General features: G+C 41.9%; 1 protein-coding gene across 3 annotated transcripts in view; it reads left to right on the plus strand.

The window, feature by feature from the left end:
- The first annotated feature begins 12,022 nt into the window (after window positions 1-12,022).
- The window catches only part of alg14 (ALG14 UDP-N-acetylglucosaminyltransferase subunit), a 30,783-nt gene continuing 24,664 nt past the window's right edge, over window positions 12,023-18,141 (plus strand). For 2 of the 3 annotated variants that reach the window (XM_044176485.1, XM_044176486.1), the window contains exons 1-3: window positions 12,023-12,205; window positions 14,180-14,331; window positions 17,324-17,446. In XM_044176485.1, coding sequence (XP_044032420.1) covers window positions 12,061-12,205; window positions 14,180-14,331; window positions 17,324-17,446 — 420 coding nt within the window. In that variant the 5' untranslated portion in view covers window positions 12,023-12,060. The remainder of the gene's footprint in view (window positions 12,206-14,179; window positions 14,332-17,323; window positions 17,447-18,141) is intronic. The other variant, XM_044176484.1, reaches the window with a different exon arrangement.

Consider the following 18,141-nt stretch of genomic DNA (forward strand, 5'->3'; position numbering starts at 1 on the left):
AAAATGTAAGCAGAATATAATTTAGTGAATTTTGTGACATTTTTTAGATTATATCTAAAATAAACAGTATTGAATATATGACTTCTTGAGTAAACATGGTCTGTTTGGTCAACTACACTGACACACTGTCTTTAATTGTAACACTGTATTTAAGGCACATTTGTATATGTGTGTTAGTGGGCATCATATGCGCCAACGTGCATGCTGCCTGTTGCTGTAGCTCCGTCTTGTCGTCTTACTTTTTTCCAACTTTTAGCTTTCCTTTTTCTTCCACTTGAGTAACTTGTGTGTAAGTATAATTTAAACTACGCTCTTTACGAATGAGAGTAGAAAGTGTTTTAGTACTTTTTTTCGCCGTGGAACTTCTTCTCCTGCTACTCGGTCAGGGCACCACTGCAGATCAGCTATTTGGCCGCATTGTTTACACCAGGGAACAGCTGATCGCACTGAAGCCGAGCGGCATGGTACCCAGGACAACCGATGTCCCCACTGAGATCTGGAGGAGGACACACCGAGGATGCAGAGGTGGAATGAAGCGGTGAGGGAAGAGAGAAGGGTGCAGACAAAAGAGACTTAAGAACAAGTAATTTAAGCCGTGTCTGCCTTCTCTCGTCATGGGCAACATGAGATTGCTGGCGAATAAAATGGACAAGCTAATGCCATTAGCCCGGAGTCAGACAGAGTTCCGTGAGGGTAGTTTGATGTGCTTCTCAGAGACATGGCTACATCAGGATATCCCGGATCATAATGTTTCCATCGTCGGCTTTCAGACTGTTCGGGCTGACAAGCATCACACCGTGAGCGGTAAGCGGAAAGGCGGCAGGTGTGATGGTGTAACCCTGGTCACGTTACTATCAAGCACAGTAGCAGGGAGGCCAAGGAGAAGTACAGGAGGAAGCTGGAGCGGAAACTCCAGCAGAACAACTTGAGAGAGGTCTGGAGCAGTATGAAGAGCATCACTGGCTTCACACCGACCGGCAGCAGAGGAGTTGAAGGCAGCTTGGACAGGGCCAACGAACTTAATCTGTTCTTTAACAGATTCGACACACCGGCTCCTGCTCATCCTCCATCTAACCCAGCTGCTGTTGGCTCTCAAGCTCCTCTGAGTACTCTGCTCCCCCCTCCCCATCAGGCTAACGGCCCTCTTCACACTAATGACTCACCCCCTCCCCCGCCTGTAACCTCTGCTGTGTGCCTGACTACTGACCAGGTGAGAGGACAGCTGATGAAACTCCACTCAAACAAGGCTGCAGGCCCCGATGGAGTTAGCCCCGGGGTGCTAAAAGCCTGTGTCCCCTAGCTATGTGGAGTCCTTCAAGATGTCTTCAACCTGAGCCTGAGTCTTCAAAGGGTTCCTGTTCTGTGGAGGAATCTTGCCTCGTTCCTGTGCTGAAGACGCCGCGTCCCAGTGGCTCCAAGGACTACAGACTGGTGGCACTGACCTCCCACATAATGAAGACACTGGAGAGACTAGTGCTGGAACAGCTGTGGCCCATGGTCAGACCCCTCCTGGACCCCCTTCAGTTCGCCTACCAGCCTCGGCTGGGAGTTGAGGACGCCATCATCTTCCTGCTGAACTGCATCCACACCCACCTGGACAAGCCGGCAAGCACGGTGAGGATCATCTTTTTTGACTTTTCCAGTGCTTTCAACACCATCCGGCCAGCCCTGCTGGGTGAGAAGCTGGCAGCGATGCAGGTGGATGCCCCCCTCGTGTCCTGGATTGTGGACTACCTGACTGGCAGACCACAGCATGTGTGCCTACAGCACTGTGTGTCGGACAGCGTGATCAGCAACACTGGGGCCTCTCAGGGAACTGTTCTCTCTCCCTTCCTCTTCACCATCTACACCACGGACTTCAGCTGCCACACAGAGTCCTGCCACCTTCAGAAGTTTTCTGATGACTCTGCTGTGGTGGGATGTATAGCGGTGGTGATGAGTCTGAGTACAGGGCTGTGGTGGGTAACTTTGTCTCATGGTGTGAGCAGAACCATCTGCAACTCAATGCGACAAAGTCTAAGGAGCTGGTTGTGGATCTACGAAGGGCCAAGGCACCAGTGTCCCCGGTTTCCATCCAGGGGGTCAGTGTGGACATTGTTGAGGACTACAAATACCTGGGAGTACACATGGACAATAAACTGGACTGGGCTAAGAACATTCAAGCTCTTTACAGGAAGGGCCAGAGCAGCCTTTATTTTCTGAGGAGGCTGAGGTGCTTCAACATCTGCCGGACAATGCTGAAGATGTTTTATGAGTCGGTAGTGGCCAGTGCTATCCTGTATGCTGTTGCATGCTTGGGCAGCAGGTTGAGGGTAGCGGATGCTAACAGACTCAACAAACTAATCCGTAAGGCCAGTGACATTGTGGGGGTGTAGCTGGACTCTCTGGTGGTGGTGTCAGAGAGGAGGATGCTGGCCAAACTACATGCCATCTTGGACAGTGTCTCCCACCCACTCCATGACGTGCTGGTCAAACAAAGGAGTACCTTCAGCGGAAGACTCATCCCCCCAAAAGCACCACAGAGCGCCACAGGAAGTCATTCCTGCCTGTGGCCATCAAACTCTTCAACTCCTCCCTCTAAGTGTAGTCTGTATGTGTCGTGTAGTACGATCTAATGATAGAACCCACAATGCAGAACACCCGAGCGATAGTGAATAAACTCTTTATTGACAAGCACAAGGTGGAAGGGAAAGGGGTAAGATCTTCGGAGTGGAGTCCTCCGTGCTGTCTTCGTAGGAACCGGAAAGGTAATGGTAACCTTAGTGTGTAGACTGGTGGCAGGGAGAGGAGACGGGCCATCAGCGTGAACACCATCACAGAGCAGGACGGTTTCCCTGGGTCTGGCTCCGTGGATAGGTAGATGGGAAGATGTGTGTGTGTGTGTGTGTGTGTGTGTGTGTGTGAGAGAGAGAGAGTCTGGAGTTTCTGGGGTAGTTTAAGCGGAATGAATTACAGGGCAGAGTCAGAGGAGGAGGAGGAGTTGGGGGTGGTGTCTTCTGTAAACAGTCTTTTTGATCATCAGAATGTCTCTCGATGTCTGACTCCTTAGGAAGAGATCCTTCAGTTTTTCTGCTTTTTCAACCAGAATTTTCATCCACACCTTGATGGGCAGCCGTAATGACGTCTGGGACACTCCGCATTCGATAATGAAATATTCCAAGACAAATTTGTCCAAGTGTTCAACTCCTTCGACCACCTGACAGCTCAAACAGTAGAACCATCTGCCGGAACTCAAGCTTTTCATCTCCCAAATGCTGCAGGTTACAATTTTTTTCGGGGCAAGCATGGGTGGAAGTTCCTGTTTAACCCACAAAAGCGTTTGTGTTTGTTTGTCTTTTGTCGCAGGTTCCTTTCCTTCATTTGCTCTGAGGGTTCCTCTGAGGTTGTTTGAAACCAGAAGACTCAGCACAGACCAGTCCATTGATGTGAGCGTTGCTTTTGGAGTGAGGGGGCCAAACGTTTCTCCTTTCTCCAGACGGTAAAAACAAAGCACGTTGACTTCATAGTTGAATGCATATCCCCACACACCTCCATCTTCTAAAACCCATTCCCTCTGAAGCGCGTTGGGGGGAGGCGTCTGGATCCGACTCAAATACAACACCTGTTTCTTGGGTGTGCCCTCTGGTATTGCGTTTTGATAACTCATCACAGGCGTCTGGCTGATCATCTTCAACTGATTCATCTTGTTTGATGTTTGATGTTTGATGCGTGAACCAATGATGTCCCATTGTTTCACGCAAGCTCAGCCTACCCTCCCACATTCTTCCAATTCATTCACACCTCACACTGCACCAGACAGACAACAGAAAAGCACGTAAAAGGTCTTTTTCTCCTGAAATATTAGATTTTACAGATGGTAAGTTTGTAAATATTTTTTTATACTTTTTATATATATATATATATATACTATTGATTTCACTTAAATGATTGAATTATTTAATCATATTATTTAATTTACAGGTTTATTTTCATTCCCACGCCTACTTCGCTCCCATTGGCTCCTGCTCACCACGCCTGCTTCACTCCCATTGGCTCCTGCTAATTGCTCATTGGTCCGCGCATAGCGCCACCCACTTCTGGTGGGAGGGAGTGTCAAGGGGGCGGGGTTTAATTCATGTTTAATCAAAGGTCACCATCCATCACCCGTTGATTAAAAAGTGACAGAAAGTGTTGCATATCACTCTTTGAGGCATAATACCACTTGGGTAAACGGACAATCTGGTGAAGACTGGTGAGAAGAGCCGGGTAGTTATACTGCCAGGTGCTGATTGGTGGATGGAGAGCATGTAAGCAGCAGATGAGTAGCAGGTGTGTCAGTCTCTGAATGGAAGTTCACCGGAGGCCACACCCCGCAGCACACACACATATACACATAAACACATGCAGCCAAACACAGGAGGGGAACCAACAGTTGACAAACAGACAGAGACACTAGGAATGGTACAGCTGTACCAAGACAAAAAGTATCGTTAGCCAGTATTTAGCCGGTGTTTGACTGACATACAGTTGGGCTCCAATTCGTTGTTTTGACACCGGCTTCCCATTCATTATTGTCCAACTCTCTCAACAATGCCCAGCACACATTTGAAACCATTCCTCCTAGCCAGAGTTGAATCACAAACCTTAAACCTTTGCAGGCAAAACAAAGCTAGCAAGCACGTCAACTTTAACAACTGAACCAAACATGCTAATCAATTTAACATTATTCAACCATTTAAAACAAGTTGGGAAGATAGCAACGTTTATCTATAAACCTAATAAAAACTACCCCCATTACCAGCCAGCAATGACTAATATTTACATTTAAAGAATAATGTAATGTTTTGCCATTTAATTTGTAATGTCATCCTGCATGTGCTACCATGTGACATGACTTAGGGGTGTGTTCACAGGTTTCCACAACATAACCTCCCTGCGCCCCGTCCCCTCCCCTCCCCCAAACCCCTCCTCTCTCTCTCTCTCTCTCTCTCTCTCAAAACCTAACATGGCAGTGGCAGATGGCCGCTCACCATTGAGTCTGGTTCTGTCCAAGGTTTCTGCCCTCTTAAAGGAAGTTTTTCCTTGCCAAATTTGTTGTCGCCAAATGCTTGCTCATGGTGGGATTTGTTGGGTCTCTTTAATTAATATTATAAAGAGTATGGTCTAGACCTGCTCTATAGGAATTGAATTGAATTGAATTGAATAACCGAGAGCAGCCTATTCAAAACTACCATTTAAACATTAATATGATCCTGAACAACACAACTTAGCCCTTTCAAAAGGCAATTTCATCCATTTTGGGGCGTTCTGATAGATAGCCTAGTAGTTCATTCTCAGCTAAAGGAAAATGTTGAAATAATTTTTCAGGACAATGCAAGATTTTCCAGGACATTTTACTTTTCCCTCATTTTCCATGTGTTTTCCATGACTGGAAAATTGATCAACTGTATTCCAGGTTTTCCAGGATGCGTGGGAACCCTGACAAGGTTTTATTTTACAATATATATATATATATGTATATATATATATATATATATATATATACATATGTATGTATGTAAAAAAACTCCATGGACATTAGGCGCAGACTTTTTGTATACTCCATAATGGAGAGAACAATTTTGTCAAGACCCAGGCTTTCAAACCTTCCGGTTATGGCAGAGAACCTAACGGTGATCTCCAATCTGAAGCAAAGTTGGCAGCCCTATCTAGATTCCCGTCCTGCTAGCAACCAGCCTGATTCCCAGCCTGCAAGCAACCAGCCTGATTCCCGGCTAGCTAGCAACCCACATGCTAGCAACCAGCCTGCCAGTCATCAGCCTGCATCCCGGCCTGCTAGTTCCCAGCAGATATCTTTGCATGCCTACCTCCTGCGTGCTAGCCTCCAGTCAGCGTCTCAGCCTGCTAACCAGCTTGCACCTCAGTCCATTCCTGTCTTGGCACCTTCTGGGAAATCCCCCAGCATCCCAGAGCCATCAGCAGTCCTGTCTGGTTCCCAGTTGGCAGCCTGGCCGACATGAGTTCCTGCGCTGCGGCGGTCTGAACTCCCTTTTGGGCCACAACAGCCCCCTGAACTCCCTGTTGAGCCACAACAGCCCCTGAACTCCCTGTTGGGCTGCAACAGCCCCCTGAACTCCCTGTGCTGCATCCCACTCCTGCTCCGGTTAGGCCGCAACACACTCCTGCCGCTGCTGAATCACAGCAGAAATCTTTGGATCCACCTGAGCGGCAGCCTCCTGGTTCCCTGGCATCACTGGTTCCGCCGGCTCCTCTCCCAGTCTCTCTGCCGCCGGCCTCCTGTCCGGCGGCCCTGCCACCAGACCCCGATCGTGTTCTCCAGCCACGCAGCCAGCCTTCGTCCTTTGCCACCGGCCTCTCGAAGGGTTCGGCCTGCGCCGCCGGCATTCCGCCCGGCCTCCAGTGACCTTTGGGCTGCGCCGCCAGCATTCCGCCAGACTTCCAGATGGTTTCTGTCTTCGTCGCCGGTCTTTAGTCCGGTTTCTGGAGGGGTTTCGCCTTTGTTGCGGACGTCATGAGTTGCTCCATACGTCTGGTCATCACTCGGACCTACTCAGGCCTTCAGCCCTGCCTCCTGGGCCCCCCTGACTTGCTCTGCTCTTCCATCCAGCCCCTGAGGTTCCCAGCTCCGCACCTGTCCAGCCCCTGGGCCGTCCGCCTGAGGTTCCCAGCCCCGCACCCGTCCAGCCCTCGGGCCGTCCGCCTAGGGTTCCCAGCTCCGCACCTGTCCAGCTCCGAGGCTGTCCACCTGAGATCTTCTGCTTGGCCTTGAATCCCACCTCAGGACCCCCTCCACCCACCCTTTCAAATTTCCAAAGAGCAGAATGTGACTTCCTTTTCGAAAGAGTCAAAGACAACATAAAAACACAAAATAAGGAGGAGTATAAGAATATATTAAAAGAGGATTTTAATCAGAAATTGGAATTGCATTGAAACAGATGAAAAATGGAAAATCCCCAGGATTTGATGGTTTACGCTATTGGAATGACATTAAAGATCTGCTACATAAAGCTTTCACGGAGTGTATAGAAAATCAGGGCTTATCCCCACAATGAAAACACGGTTACCCTATTACCTAAACCTAATAAGGATTTAATGATAACTGGAGGCCAATAGCTCTTCTTTGTGATGATTACAAACTATTATCCCTTGTATATGCAAATCGTCTTAAATATGGTCTAGGCAATCTAGATGACTTTTTTTTTAACTATGAATTTTGCACAAGTTAATTCGTGGATGAGTTTTTTTCTTAAAAGACAAATCAATAATTGGAAAAGCTTTAAACATACATTAACATTACAACAACAGCATCAAAAAGGCCAACTTGGTAATATACAATTTTATATGGAGGAATAAAACACATTATATCAAGAAATCACAACTAGTCAAAGAATATAATAAGGGAAGTCTAAAAACACTGGACTTTGAATCAATGGTAGGAGGGTTCAAAATAAATTGGATAAAAGCCTTTATGACACAGACTCAGTCACTATGGTTTCATGTCCTCAGAAATATATTTAAGAAAATTGGAGGGTTGGATTTATTGTTTAAATGTGATTATGAAACTACAAAATTGCCTTTGAGGTTATCAAAATTTTACAGATACTATATTATTGGAAGATGATATTTATACATACAGTTATGCCACATGGCTCCACCTTGTGGACCAACAAAACAATTACAGTTGATAGGAAAACCTTATTCAATCAAAATTGTTATGACAAGAAAATATTTGTTACAGACCTGTTGGATGATCATGGTTTCTTTCTACAATTTAACACCTTTAAGGAAAAAATTGATTTGCAATATTCCTACAGGGAGTTTAAAAAATTTCAAATGGAATACCACTTCCCTGTTACACTTAATACAAACCATGCTCTCCTACTCAAATGTACAGATAATCCTGCCAGATTTACAAATTGGCCAAATGCCAATCACTGAAGTGTAACAACAAATACATAGGGAAAGCAGTCAAATGTATTTTTTTCATGATTATACAAGAGACACAAACATTAGAATAAATGACAATAATTTAAATATCACGAATAAGTATTCAAAATATTTAAAATGGCCAATCTCCCCAAAGGCCAAAGAACTACAATTTAAAATTCGAATAAATATTATCCAGCAGCAGAAATGTTAAGGAAATGAGACTGACCCCTGTTGTTTCTGTCTTGTAGAACCTGAAACTATATAATATCTCTTCTATTTATGTTCATTCACAGCACAATTTTGGAAAAACTGAATAAATTGGCTAGGTATTGAAATGGAGAACATCACATCATTTGACATACACCAAATTCTAATTTACAAAGATAACCTCTCTAAAGAAATATCAGATATGGTCAACATCATAATTATGGGTAAATATCACATCCATTTATGTAAATGGTAAAATCAGAAGCCCTCATTAAGTTGTTTTAGAAATAAATTAAAAAGTTATTTTTCTTCTTTACTAAACTTAGATGATACACACCAGTCAATACAAAACATGTGACAGAAAATGGCACAATTTCTGGTGTGTTGTTTGTACTTCTGTGTCATATCCTGTAAATTTTGTGATGATTGGCCCAATGGTTGTTGACATTGGTCTACTTATGTGCTGAGCCACGCCAATTTTGAAGTTTATTGGTCAGTATCTTGAAAACTATAATAAGATATTAACAAATTTTATACAAATGTTGATAAGCTTCTTACAATGATGATCCACCGAACATTTGGTAGCAATCGGACCTATGGTTTAGGAGGGGGATGTCAAAAAAAAGGGGGATGAAAAAATTCAAAATGGCGGAAAATCTAGTTAGGCGAACTTTAGTGGTCCAACAGGCTTTTTTGTGAGCTGTACTTGTGAGAGAAATTTCAAGTAATTCGGATTTACGGTGTGAGGGGCGTGGGGCGTGGCCTGTTCAAAATTGCATTTTTGGGACTTAATTACAGCGCCACCATGTGCCGATTGGGCTCATGTTTCTGTGGAAGCACATGCACATCATTTCCAGTTATTGGGCCAAGTTTCTTGTATCTAGTTCATTCCAGCTCATGGAAATTTGACCAAGAGGCAGACAGCAAAGTATAATAATAATAACAATAATAAAAAGGCACAAACATAAAAGGGTTTCAGCACCTTCGGGGCTTTAACACCTACAAAAAAGTAGGAAATCCTGGTATTTTTTGCATACTGCATTTGATATTCTAATCTTTTTCTGGCATACTAAATAGTATGGTAGTATGGGTATTGGAACGCACAGCCGGTGAAAGCGTCGCATCTGATTTGGTCCTAAAGAGCTGCCGCAGCCGTCATGGCGTTCCTTGAAAAAAATTTAGGAGAAAGTGCGCTTCTGAAATTGTTGCACCTGTATAATAGAGTCTGGGAAGAGGGAAGATTGCCAAAAACATGGAAAGAAGCAGTTGTAATTCCGATAAGGAAACCTGGCAAGGATCCATCAAAACCCATCAGCTATAGACCAATAGCATTAACCTCTAATGTGTGCTAATGGAAAGAATGATAACAGAAAGGTTATCATATGAGCTTGAGAAAAAGGAAAAGATAGCAAATTATCAGAGTGGGTTTAGGAAAGGTAGGAGTACCATGGATGCAGTTGTTAGACTAGAAGGTGAAATAAGGAGAGCCCAGGAAAATAAAGAGGCAGTAATTGCAGTGTTTTTGGATATAGAAAAAGCTTACGATATGATGTGGAAGGAGGGAGTTCTGATTAAGTTACACAAGTTGGGGATTGGAGGGAGAGTTTTCAATTGGGTAAAAGATTTTTTGTGTGAAAGGAATATCCAATAAGAATAGGATCAGAACTGTCAAGTCAGTATACGGTAGAAAATGGTACACCTCAAGGTAGTGTAGTGAGCCCACTACTATTCATAATAATGATTAATGATATCTTTTTAAAGATTCCAGCTGATGTAGGTAGGTCTCTTTTTGCAGATGATGGGGCTCTGTGGAAGAGGGGGAAAAATATGGATTATGCAGTTGGGAAAGTGCAAGGAGCTGTAGATAAAGTGGTGGAGTGGGGGAAAGAATGGGGATGTAGATTCTCAGTGGAAAAAACCAAAAGTGTTTTCTTTACTAATAAGAGAATAGATGAAAGATTGAAAATAAGAATGTATGGGAAAGAAATAGAGAGAGCAGGAACATTCAAATTCCTGGGGGTGCTTTTTGATTCCCGTTTAACATGGGCAGATCATATTAGAAGAGTAGTGGAAAAAAGTAATAAATGTTATGAGATGCTTGACTGGTAGAGAATGGGGGGCAAGTTGCCAAGCATTGAAAAGAGTTTATGTGTCCCTGATAAGATCTACGGTGGACTATGGCAGTGTAGTGTATACATCAGCAGCTAGATCCCATTTAAAACAATTGGATGGGATTCAGGCTCAAGCGTTGAGAGTGTGTAGTGGAGCATTTAAGACATCGCCTGTCTCAGCTATCCAGGTAGAGGTAGGAGAGATGCCTCTGGAACTAAGGAGATGGCATATAATAGCAAATTACTGGGTTAACTTGCAGGGGCATAATGACTCTCACCCCACAAAAGAAGCTCTGAAGGAATGCTGGAGGAAAGAGAGAAGTAAAAAGGACAACTTTGGTCATATAGGAAATAAAACAGCAAAAGAGCTTGGGGCATCTGATATGAAAATCAGCTCTTCAATAGTTCATCCAGTCATAGCCCCATGGAAGATGAGATGTCTGGGGGTGGATTGGTATCTATTAGAGATTAAAAGGAAAGAAAAAAGTGCGTATTTGGTTGGGGTGTTTAATGATTATATGACTAAATTATATAAAAACTATACTCAAATATATACAGATGGCACTAAGAACCCTGAAACAGGGGTAACAAGAATGGGAGTGGTGGTTCCAGCAAGAGGAATAGAAATCAATAGAAGAACATCTAATAATTTAGCAGTTTGTACAGTGGAGATGGTTGCAATTTTAGTCGCATTACGTTGGGTGGAAGAAGCGAAAATTGACAGAATCATAATATGTACAGACTCAGCTTCAGCTCTAGTTAGTCTAGTATCGTTCCAGTCAAGTAGACAGGATATACTTTATGAAATTCTCCACTCAGTTACAAGAATAACACACCAGGGAGGACTAGTTACATTTTTATGGGTTCCAGCGCATATAGGAGTGAAGGGGAATGAAAAAGTGGACAAGGTTGCAAAGAAGGCATTAAAGAAGGAAAATGTAGAAATGCAAATAAGAATCAGTAAAGCGGAAGTAAAATGTATAATCTGGGAAAAAATTAACCAGAAATGGCAAGAAATGTGGGATAGTGAGGGGAAAGGGAGACATTTATACCATATCCAAAAGAGTATTAAAGTAAATAAGGTAGGAGGGGGAAACAGAAAAGAGGAAACGGTACTAACGAGACTGAGGCTGGGACACTGTGCTCTAAATAAAACATTAAAAATGGTGGGGAGACATCAGACGGGTATGTGTGAGGAGTGTCAGGAAGAGGAATCGGTGGAACATGTAATTCTACATTGTAGGAAATATCAGAGGGAGAGAGGGACAATGAATAATAGACTAAAGGAACTAGGGGTGCAGAAACTCACTTTGAAAACAATATTAAGTATGAATGATAGAGCTCAGGTGAGAGAATTGTTGGGTTTTTTAAGGGGTACTGGGCTGTATTATAGGATCTAAAGGTAGGGGTTTTTTTTATTTATTTTTTATTTTTTTTCTCTTCTTTTGTTTTGTTGTTTCTTTCCCTCCCCTAAATCCATGGGAAATTGTAGACCAACATCACACAATCTCTCTGGGTGGAGTCTAATGGTCTCCCACCGTCCAAAGACATGCATGTGTAGGTTAATTGATAACTCTAAGTTGCCCTGACTGATCCACGAGTTGGCCACTGTCCAGGGTGTACCCTGCCTAAGGCCCAAAGTCACTGGGATCGAACTCCAGAACAACAGAAGGTGGCAAAGTCACTGGGATAGGCTCCAGTCACCCGCGCGACCCTAACGGGGACCAAGCGGTAGAAAATGGATGGATGGTAATGCTCCATTAAGCTGGTTGCCAACCGCCGTTAAAGAAGAAGAAGAAGAAGAAGAAGAAGAATGGCGTTCCTTGAAGGAGCTGTGTTTGCTGTTTTATTTATATGTTTGTTATTTGTTATCCGGTTATATATTGTTGTGACGACTGGATCAACCCATCAACCTGGAATTAAAGGTCCGGTCGCTGTTCTCGTCGTTGCAGGATCAGGTAACGTTAATGACATTAACTTACATCCATGTAGCCTACCACGGTATTACTGATGTGTGCTTTTCGCTGCTGTCATAAAGCTTAACTGGTACCTCAGTTATATTCTAATGACTTAACGTTAAGCCATATGTTGTATTTCAAATTCTAGCGCACAAGGGCGAACAAGCAGAATACGTTTTCAAGTTGGCTACTGCCATTAGCTGACATCCTTAGCTTCCACGCAAACAACGCGTATTGTTCAGGACTGTACAAAAATATAGGTGAGGGTGGTTTTTTTTAAAACGAGAGCTTTTCCAGGGTTAATATTTTTCCAGACAGTATTCTCCTTCAACCGTGACAAGCTTGTATTCAAGGGGTGGTTACAATAACGGAAAAAAGGATTTGAATATCATTTATGCATTTCTATATGCTTTTATCATATCATCAGCTACTTAAAAGCAAAACATTATGATTAAGATGGCTATCATGCTTAGTTTAATCATTCTGCCATGAAAATCGGTAAATCAGAAAAAGCTGTCTTTCTCTCTGCATGTTTAACCCAGAACCCTACTGAATATCACGTGCTGTGGTATTCAATCAGGGACATAAGGTAAACTTTGAAGAGTAGGACTGGTAGATCTACGGCACATTATGTATGGCGCTATCAACAAATAATGGTCCATTTGCAACTTCAATCACAACATATATAAAATGTGTCAAATTATGAAATATATATCTATTTTTAGAAGTTACACCCTGTCAATAGTTTTATCAACATCACTGTAAATGAATGTGTTAGTTTTTGTTTATGTTCAAGTCCAGTATCGAACACTCTTTATTATGAGAAGTACATTATATCTTCTCACTGTAACTCAAAATACATGCCTTTTTACTCCCTTTTTAAAAATCTAAAAATAAAAAAATATTGTATAGCCACCATCTAATTGTCTTAATTTGAATGGCTTATATAGGAACATAATCCTTCTTACCTTCATGTATCCATACTTAACTTTTATATTTAAAGATGGTAAAAGACATAAATTAATCAATGACACATAGAGATCAATTCATCAATCTTACTGTTGTTGGTGACGCTTAATTTTTTTAAATGTTTGCACTTGATTACTATCCCGGCGTACGCTGGTGTTGCATCAGCTGGGTGTAGTTGAGTCGCACCACAACGTTGTCAGTTATACATTTGTTTTTCATTGTGCAAGAAAATGGCATGAGAGCGTAAAGTGTCAATTGTGTGAGTCTTAGAGTCAATGAGTGAGAGTTGGCGTGAGAGGACCCCCCCCACACACACACACTTTTCAAACCAATGTTACGGTCTTGAGGTGAGTACTACAAATTTGAAAATCTATTCATCAATAGCATCCATTAACAATATATGTAGAATAAACACAATTCAATAATATCCACTCATATATTCAATCGTCCAGGTTCTCCTAAGTCCCATTTTTTAATGCCCCCTTCCCCCTGTCCTACCGACTCCACATTTCGGCAACAAAATGACTCCATAAATTCACTAGAATGCAGGAAAACAGTCTCTGAAATTAGCTATTTTCTGGGGGAAGATCCCCAAATACCGCGGTTAGGTTTGATCTCCTGATTTAGGCTGTGATGTCTGGAGGTTGGCAAGTAAGCTGATCAACCATACTTATTCATCATTGACCATGATTACTGACTTTGCTTTCTATCTATACATGCTTTAAAATTGTGAATTTGGCTGCTGAACTTTTTAAACAAAATTCCTGGTGTATGAGGTGTGATGACCCTGACCCGTGCGGTGGGTAATGTCACAGAAGGCTGATACCAGATCTCACTCCAAACTAAATTGAAAAGTTGGCAGCCCTGATGGAAACCTAGCTAATATCTTCCATCTAAAGGCCTACTCTTACTGTTATTGTCTTGAAAGCTCACAGAGCTGTTGTTCACGTTCTACTTCATGTGTTTATCATGTGTAATTGACAGCATGTCTTGTGTGTTTTCCAGGTGGTCACACCGCAGAGATCTTGCGGCTGATGGAGTGTCTGTCTGCAGCCTACACACCTCGTCACTATGTTATCGCTGACACTGACAGGATGAGTGAGGAGAAAATCTGCAACTTTGAAAGCCCTAAACGACTCTCAAACTCTGTGTCACAGGTACACTCTGTCCATAGGTGTAGATTTGGGTATGGATGGTAGGGACATGTCTCTACCAATGTCAAGGCGCTGCTGAATTGTTCCCACCAATATGTTTAATTTCCAATTTTGACAAATCTCAAAAGATTTTGTCATTTAACTCCACACAGTGTTACCAGTAAGACCTATGCAGAGTTGACAGGTTTATATGTTTTCTGCAAAAGCTGGGCTCTTTTAATGAAAAGTGAAAGCGCAAGATCTGGGGGATACCTTACCTGATCATCTGGCAACCCGCTGTAGTACGCATTGTTGGCTAGCTGCAGCACTGGCAATTGTAGGCTTACGTAGTGTCTGAGCATTGATGAATGAACGGCTGTATGAAGCAGTTAGTATTATACTTTGATGTTTTTAATTCTTCAATGTTTGAAATGTAGTCAACTTATATTTAAATTTTAGGCGTAAGGTGTTCTCTAATGTCTGATCATTGCTCAGATATGTCATTAAATCAAACAACTATTTAAATATAATTAAAATATGATTTGAACAAAATGCCCCCAAAAAGCTAATTAGGATATCCTGCAAGTCCTGCATTCAAAAGTACAGAAGTATCATCAGCAAAATGTGCTTAAAGTATCAAAAGTAAAAGTAATTGGCCCCTAGTGACTGATAATTTGTCATATATTACATTATTAGATAGTTAATATTACATCAATGTAGCACCATTTTACTGTTGTAGATGGTCCAGGAGCACCTAGTTTCAACTACTTTATGTACAGTTAGGTAGTTTAGTCCAGTGGTTCCAGATCAAGGGGTCTGGCCACTCCAGAGGGTCACCAGATAAATTTGTGAGATGATTAATGAGGTAGAAAAGAAAAAAATAATAATCTTTGTTTTTTATGAAATAATGGATAAGTGTACCTCTTTGGGCCTCAAACAATTATTGAAATTAAGCCAGAACTTTAGAGGGGAATTGTTTCTTTGGTGGAACTGCTTAAAGCTCCCCTTGAATTGTGTGGCCTAAATCAACAGACTACATGTAGTACAGAGTTTCAGAATCTCAGGATGAGGTTTGAAAATAATTTCAGAATCAGAAATACTTTATTGATCCCAGAGGGGAAACTCTTTCGTTACAGCTGCTCATTATCACGTTGATGCACACAGGAATAGAAGTACTAGAAATGGAGTAACAGCAACGGGCAGCATGCACGTTGGCGCATGTGCACTTCATGATTTACAATTTACAGCAGACAGTTGGTTCAAACAGAAAGGCACATTACCTACAGGTTATTTAGATATTTTATATCCATTTATTTTTTGTAACTTTTATTGTGACACTCTATCATATAACATTTTTATTAAATTATTAATTTTAGTCTCAGATTTATATAATAAAATGTAAAATACCAGTTTAAAATCTGAGAAAAATGTATATGATAAAGTCCTCTTTTTAGACAAGGTATGTAAGCAAATACATATTGAATGAAGTAAATGTTTTGCAGCATCAAGCTATACATGTGTGTGTATGTGTGCGCACATGTCTGAATATGGAAGTAACAGAGCAGTGTGCATGTTGACCTCCGACAAAAAATGTAGTTGTCTGAGAAGACTGAAAATGAGTGACGTACAATATCTGATAGGACTATCTGTGGTGCAGTGTTAGTATTCACCAGTAGGTGGCATGAGTACAGTTTTCATCTGTGCTTCTCTGGCACTTTTGAACTCATTTGAGCTAGAGTCTCAACTAACCTGATTCCTTCTTTGTACCTATTTAAATATCGATGAGAAATAACTGTTATGAAAATGAATATACAGTATACCATACTGTTATTTGAATATAAGATTTAATTGCAGACAAATGTTTTGTCAATTGGCTAATCTATGTGGGACTAATCGTTCCAGCTCTAAATGTGTTTTGTACAAATGTGTACTTTTTGTTTGGTATTATCTGGATGAAGACGGTGTAGTCCCTCATTCGTCCAGGAGTGTTCTATCGTAGAAAAGGTTTCAGTCGTAGTCATCTGGACACTGTTTTCAGAATCAAGAGGTTTCGGCTCCCATCTGGAAGTCATTCTCAATTGTGAAAAAATTGGACGGGAACTGGAAATTTAAGCTAATCTGAGTTACATAAGCCCTGCCCTCAGGAGGGAATCTGCCTGAGTAACTATTAGGTCAGTTTCAGGTGAAACTAGCTATTAACAGATACTCAGGCAGATTCCCTGAGGGCAGGGCTTATGTAACTCAGATTAGCTTAAATTTCCAGTTCCCGTCCAATTTTTTCACAATTGAGAATGACTTCCGGATGGGAGCCGAAACGTCTTGATTCTGAAAACAGTGTCCAGATGACTACGACTGAAACCTTTTCTACGATGGTTATCTGGATGAAGACACAAGTTGATAATGACTCAGTTACTCAAGATAGTCCACAGACTTTTTTTTTCTAAAGATTTTTTTTTTCTTTGGCATTTTGCCTTTATTGAACAGCTTACAGTAAAAGATATAGACAAGAAATATGGGGAGAGAGAGAGAGGAGGCTGACATGATGAAATGCAACAAATGTACCTAGCCGGAATCAAATCAGGGACATTGCGGTTATATGATATGTGCCTGGGCGCCCCAGGAACTACTTTCCATCAATGATGAAGTGGAGTCTGTGGATTATTCTGAAAGACACTTTGCTGTGTTTTAAAAGTATTTTTTAATGCCTTGAGTACCACCAATGAAATTTCAGCCGTATCCATTGTATTGAGCTGGAGGCAGAAATATCACCAAAATTATCTGCGTGGCTAGATGTAAATGAGAACATATTTTTGTGATTTGGGCGAATCAAACCTTTTATTATGTTGCAGTAGTAGATGAAAGTGTAGACTCAAAGTCTACCACTGACCTGTTCATGTTCTGAGAGGCAGTAAAATCTGAGATATGAGCGTTTAAAGCCAGTTTTATCCAAATACAACATTTTTTTCCTGATGAATCTGTATTTGCTGCAATTCATTGTTGTGCCCTTGTTCCCCAGTTCACCATATGTCGGATCCCACGGAGCCGAGAGGTGCATCAGTCTTGGAGTTTCTCTGTTATCAGCACCCTGAACGCCCTGTGGTACTCCCTCCCTCTGGTGTTCAGACTCAGACCTGACATGGTGAGTGGACCCAGAGACCAGTCAATAGCTGTTCACACACAGCCTCTGTACCATTACACACACACACACACACACTCTCTATCTAATGAAGATACGTTATTGGTTGCAGTATGGGAAATGCAGCATCCAAAGTTTTTGGAGTTTGACATGTTCTAAAAAATAAGAGTCAGGATATCTCAGCCTCTGCTGCACAGATTGTGACCATTCTTTTTATAATCTGTCACTTGTGAGTACCCCAACTTTATAGAAGTACAGTACCAAACTGCTTAAGTACCCCTTTAAAGATTCACTCCGGAGGAGCACAGATCCATCTAACGCCATCCTGAACCACTGCACTTACAGTGGTGTGAAAAAGTGTTTTCCCCCTTCCTGATTTCTTATTTTTTTGCATGTTTGTCACACTTAAATGTTTCAGATCATCAAACAAATTTAAATATTAGTCAAAGATAACACAAGTAAACACAAAATGCACTTTTTAAATGAAGGTTTTTATTATTAAGGGAAAACAAAATCCAAACCTACACGGCCCTGTGTGAAATAAAAGCTAGACATCATGCCCAGATCCAAAGAAATTCAGGAACAAATGAGAAAGAAAGTAATTGAGATCTATCAGTCTGGAAAAGGTTATAAAGCCATTTCTAAAGCTTTGGGACTCCAGTGAACCACAGTGAGAGCCATTATCCACAAATGGCAAA

Source organism: Siniperca chuatsi, linkage group LG19, assembly GCF_020085105.1.
Source record: "Siniperca chuatsi isolate FFG_IHB_CAS linkage group LG19, ASM2008510v1, whole genome shotgun sequence".
Lineage (NCBI taxonomy): Eukaryota > Metazoa > Chordata > Actinopteri > Centrarchiformes > Sinipercidae > Siniperca > Siniperca chuatsi.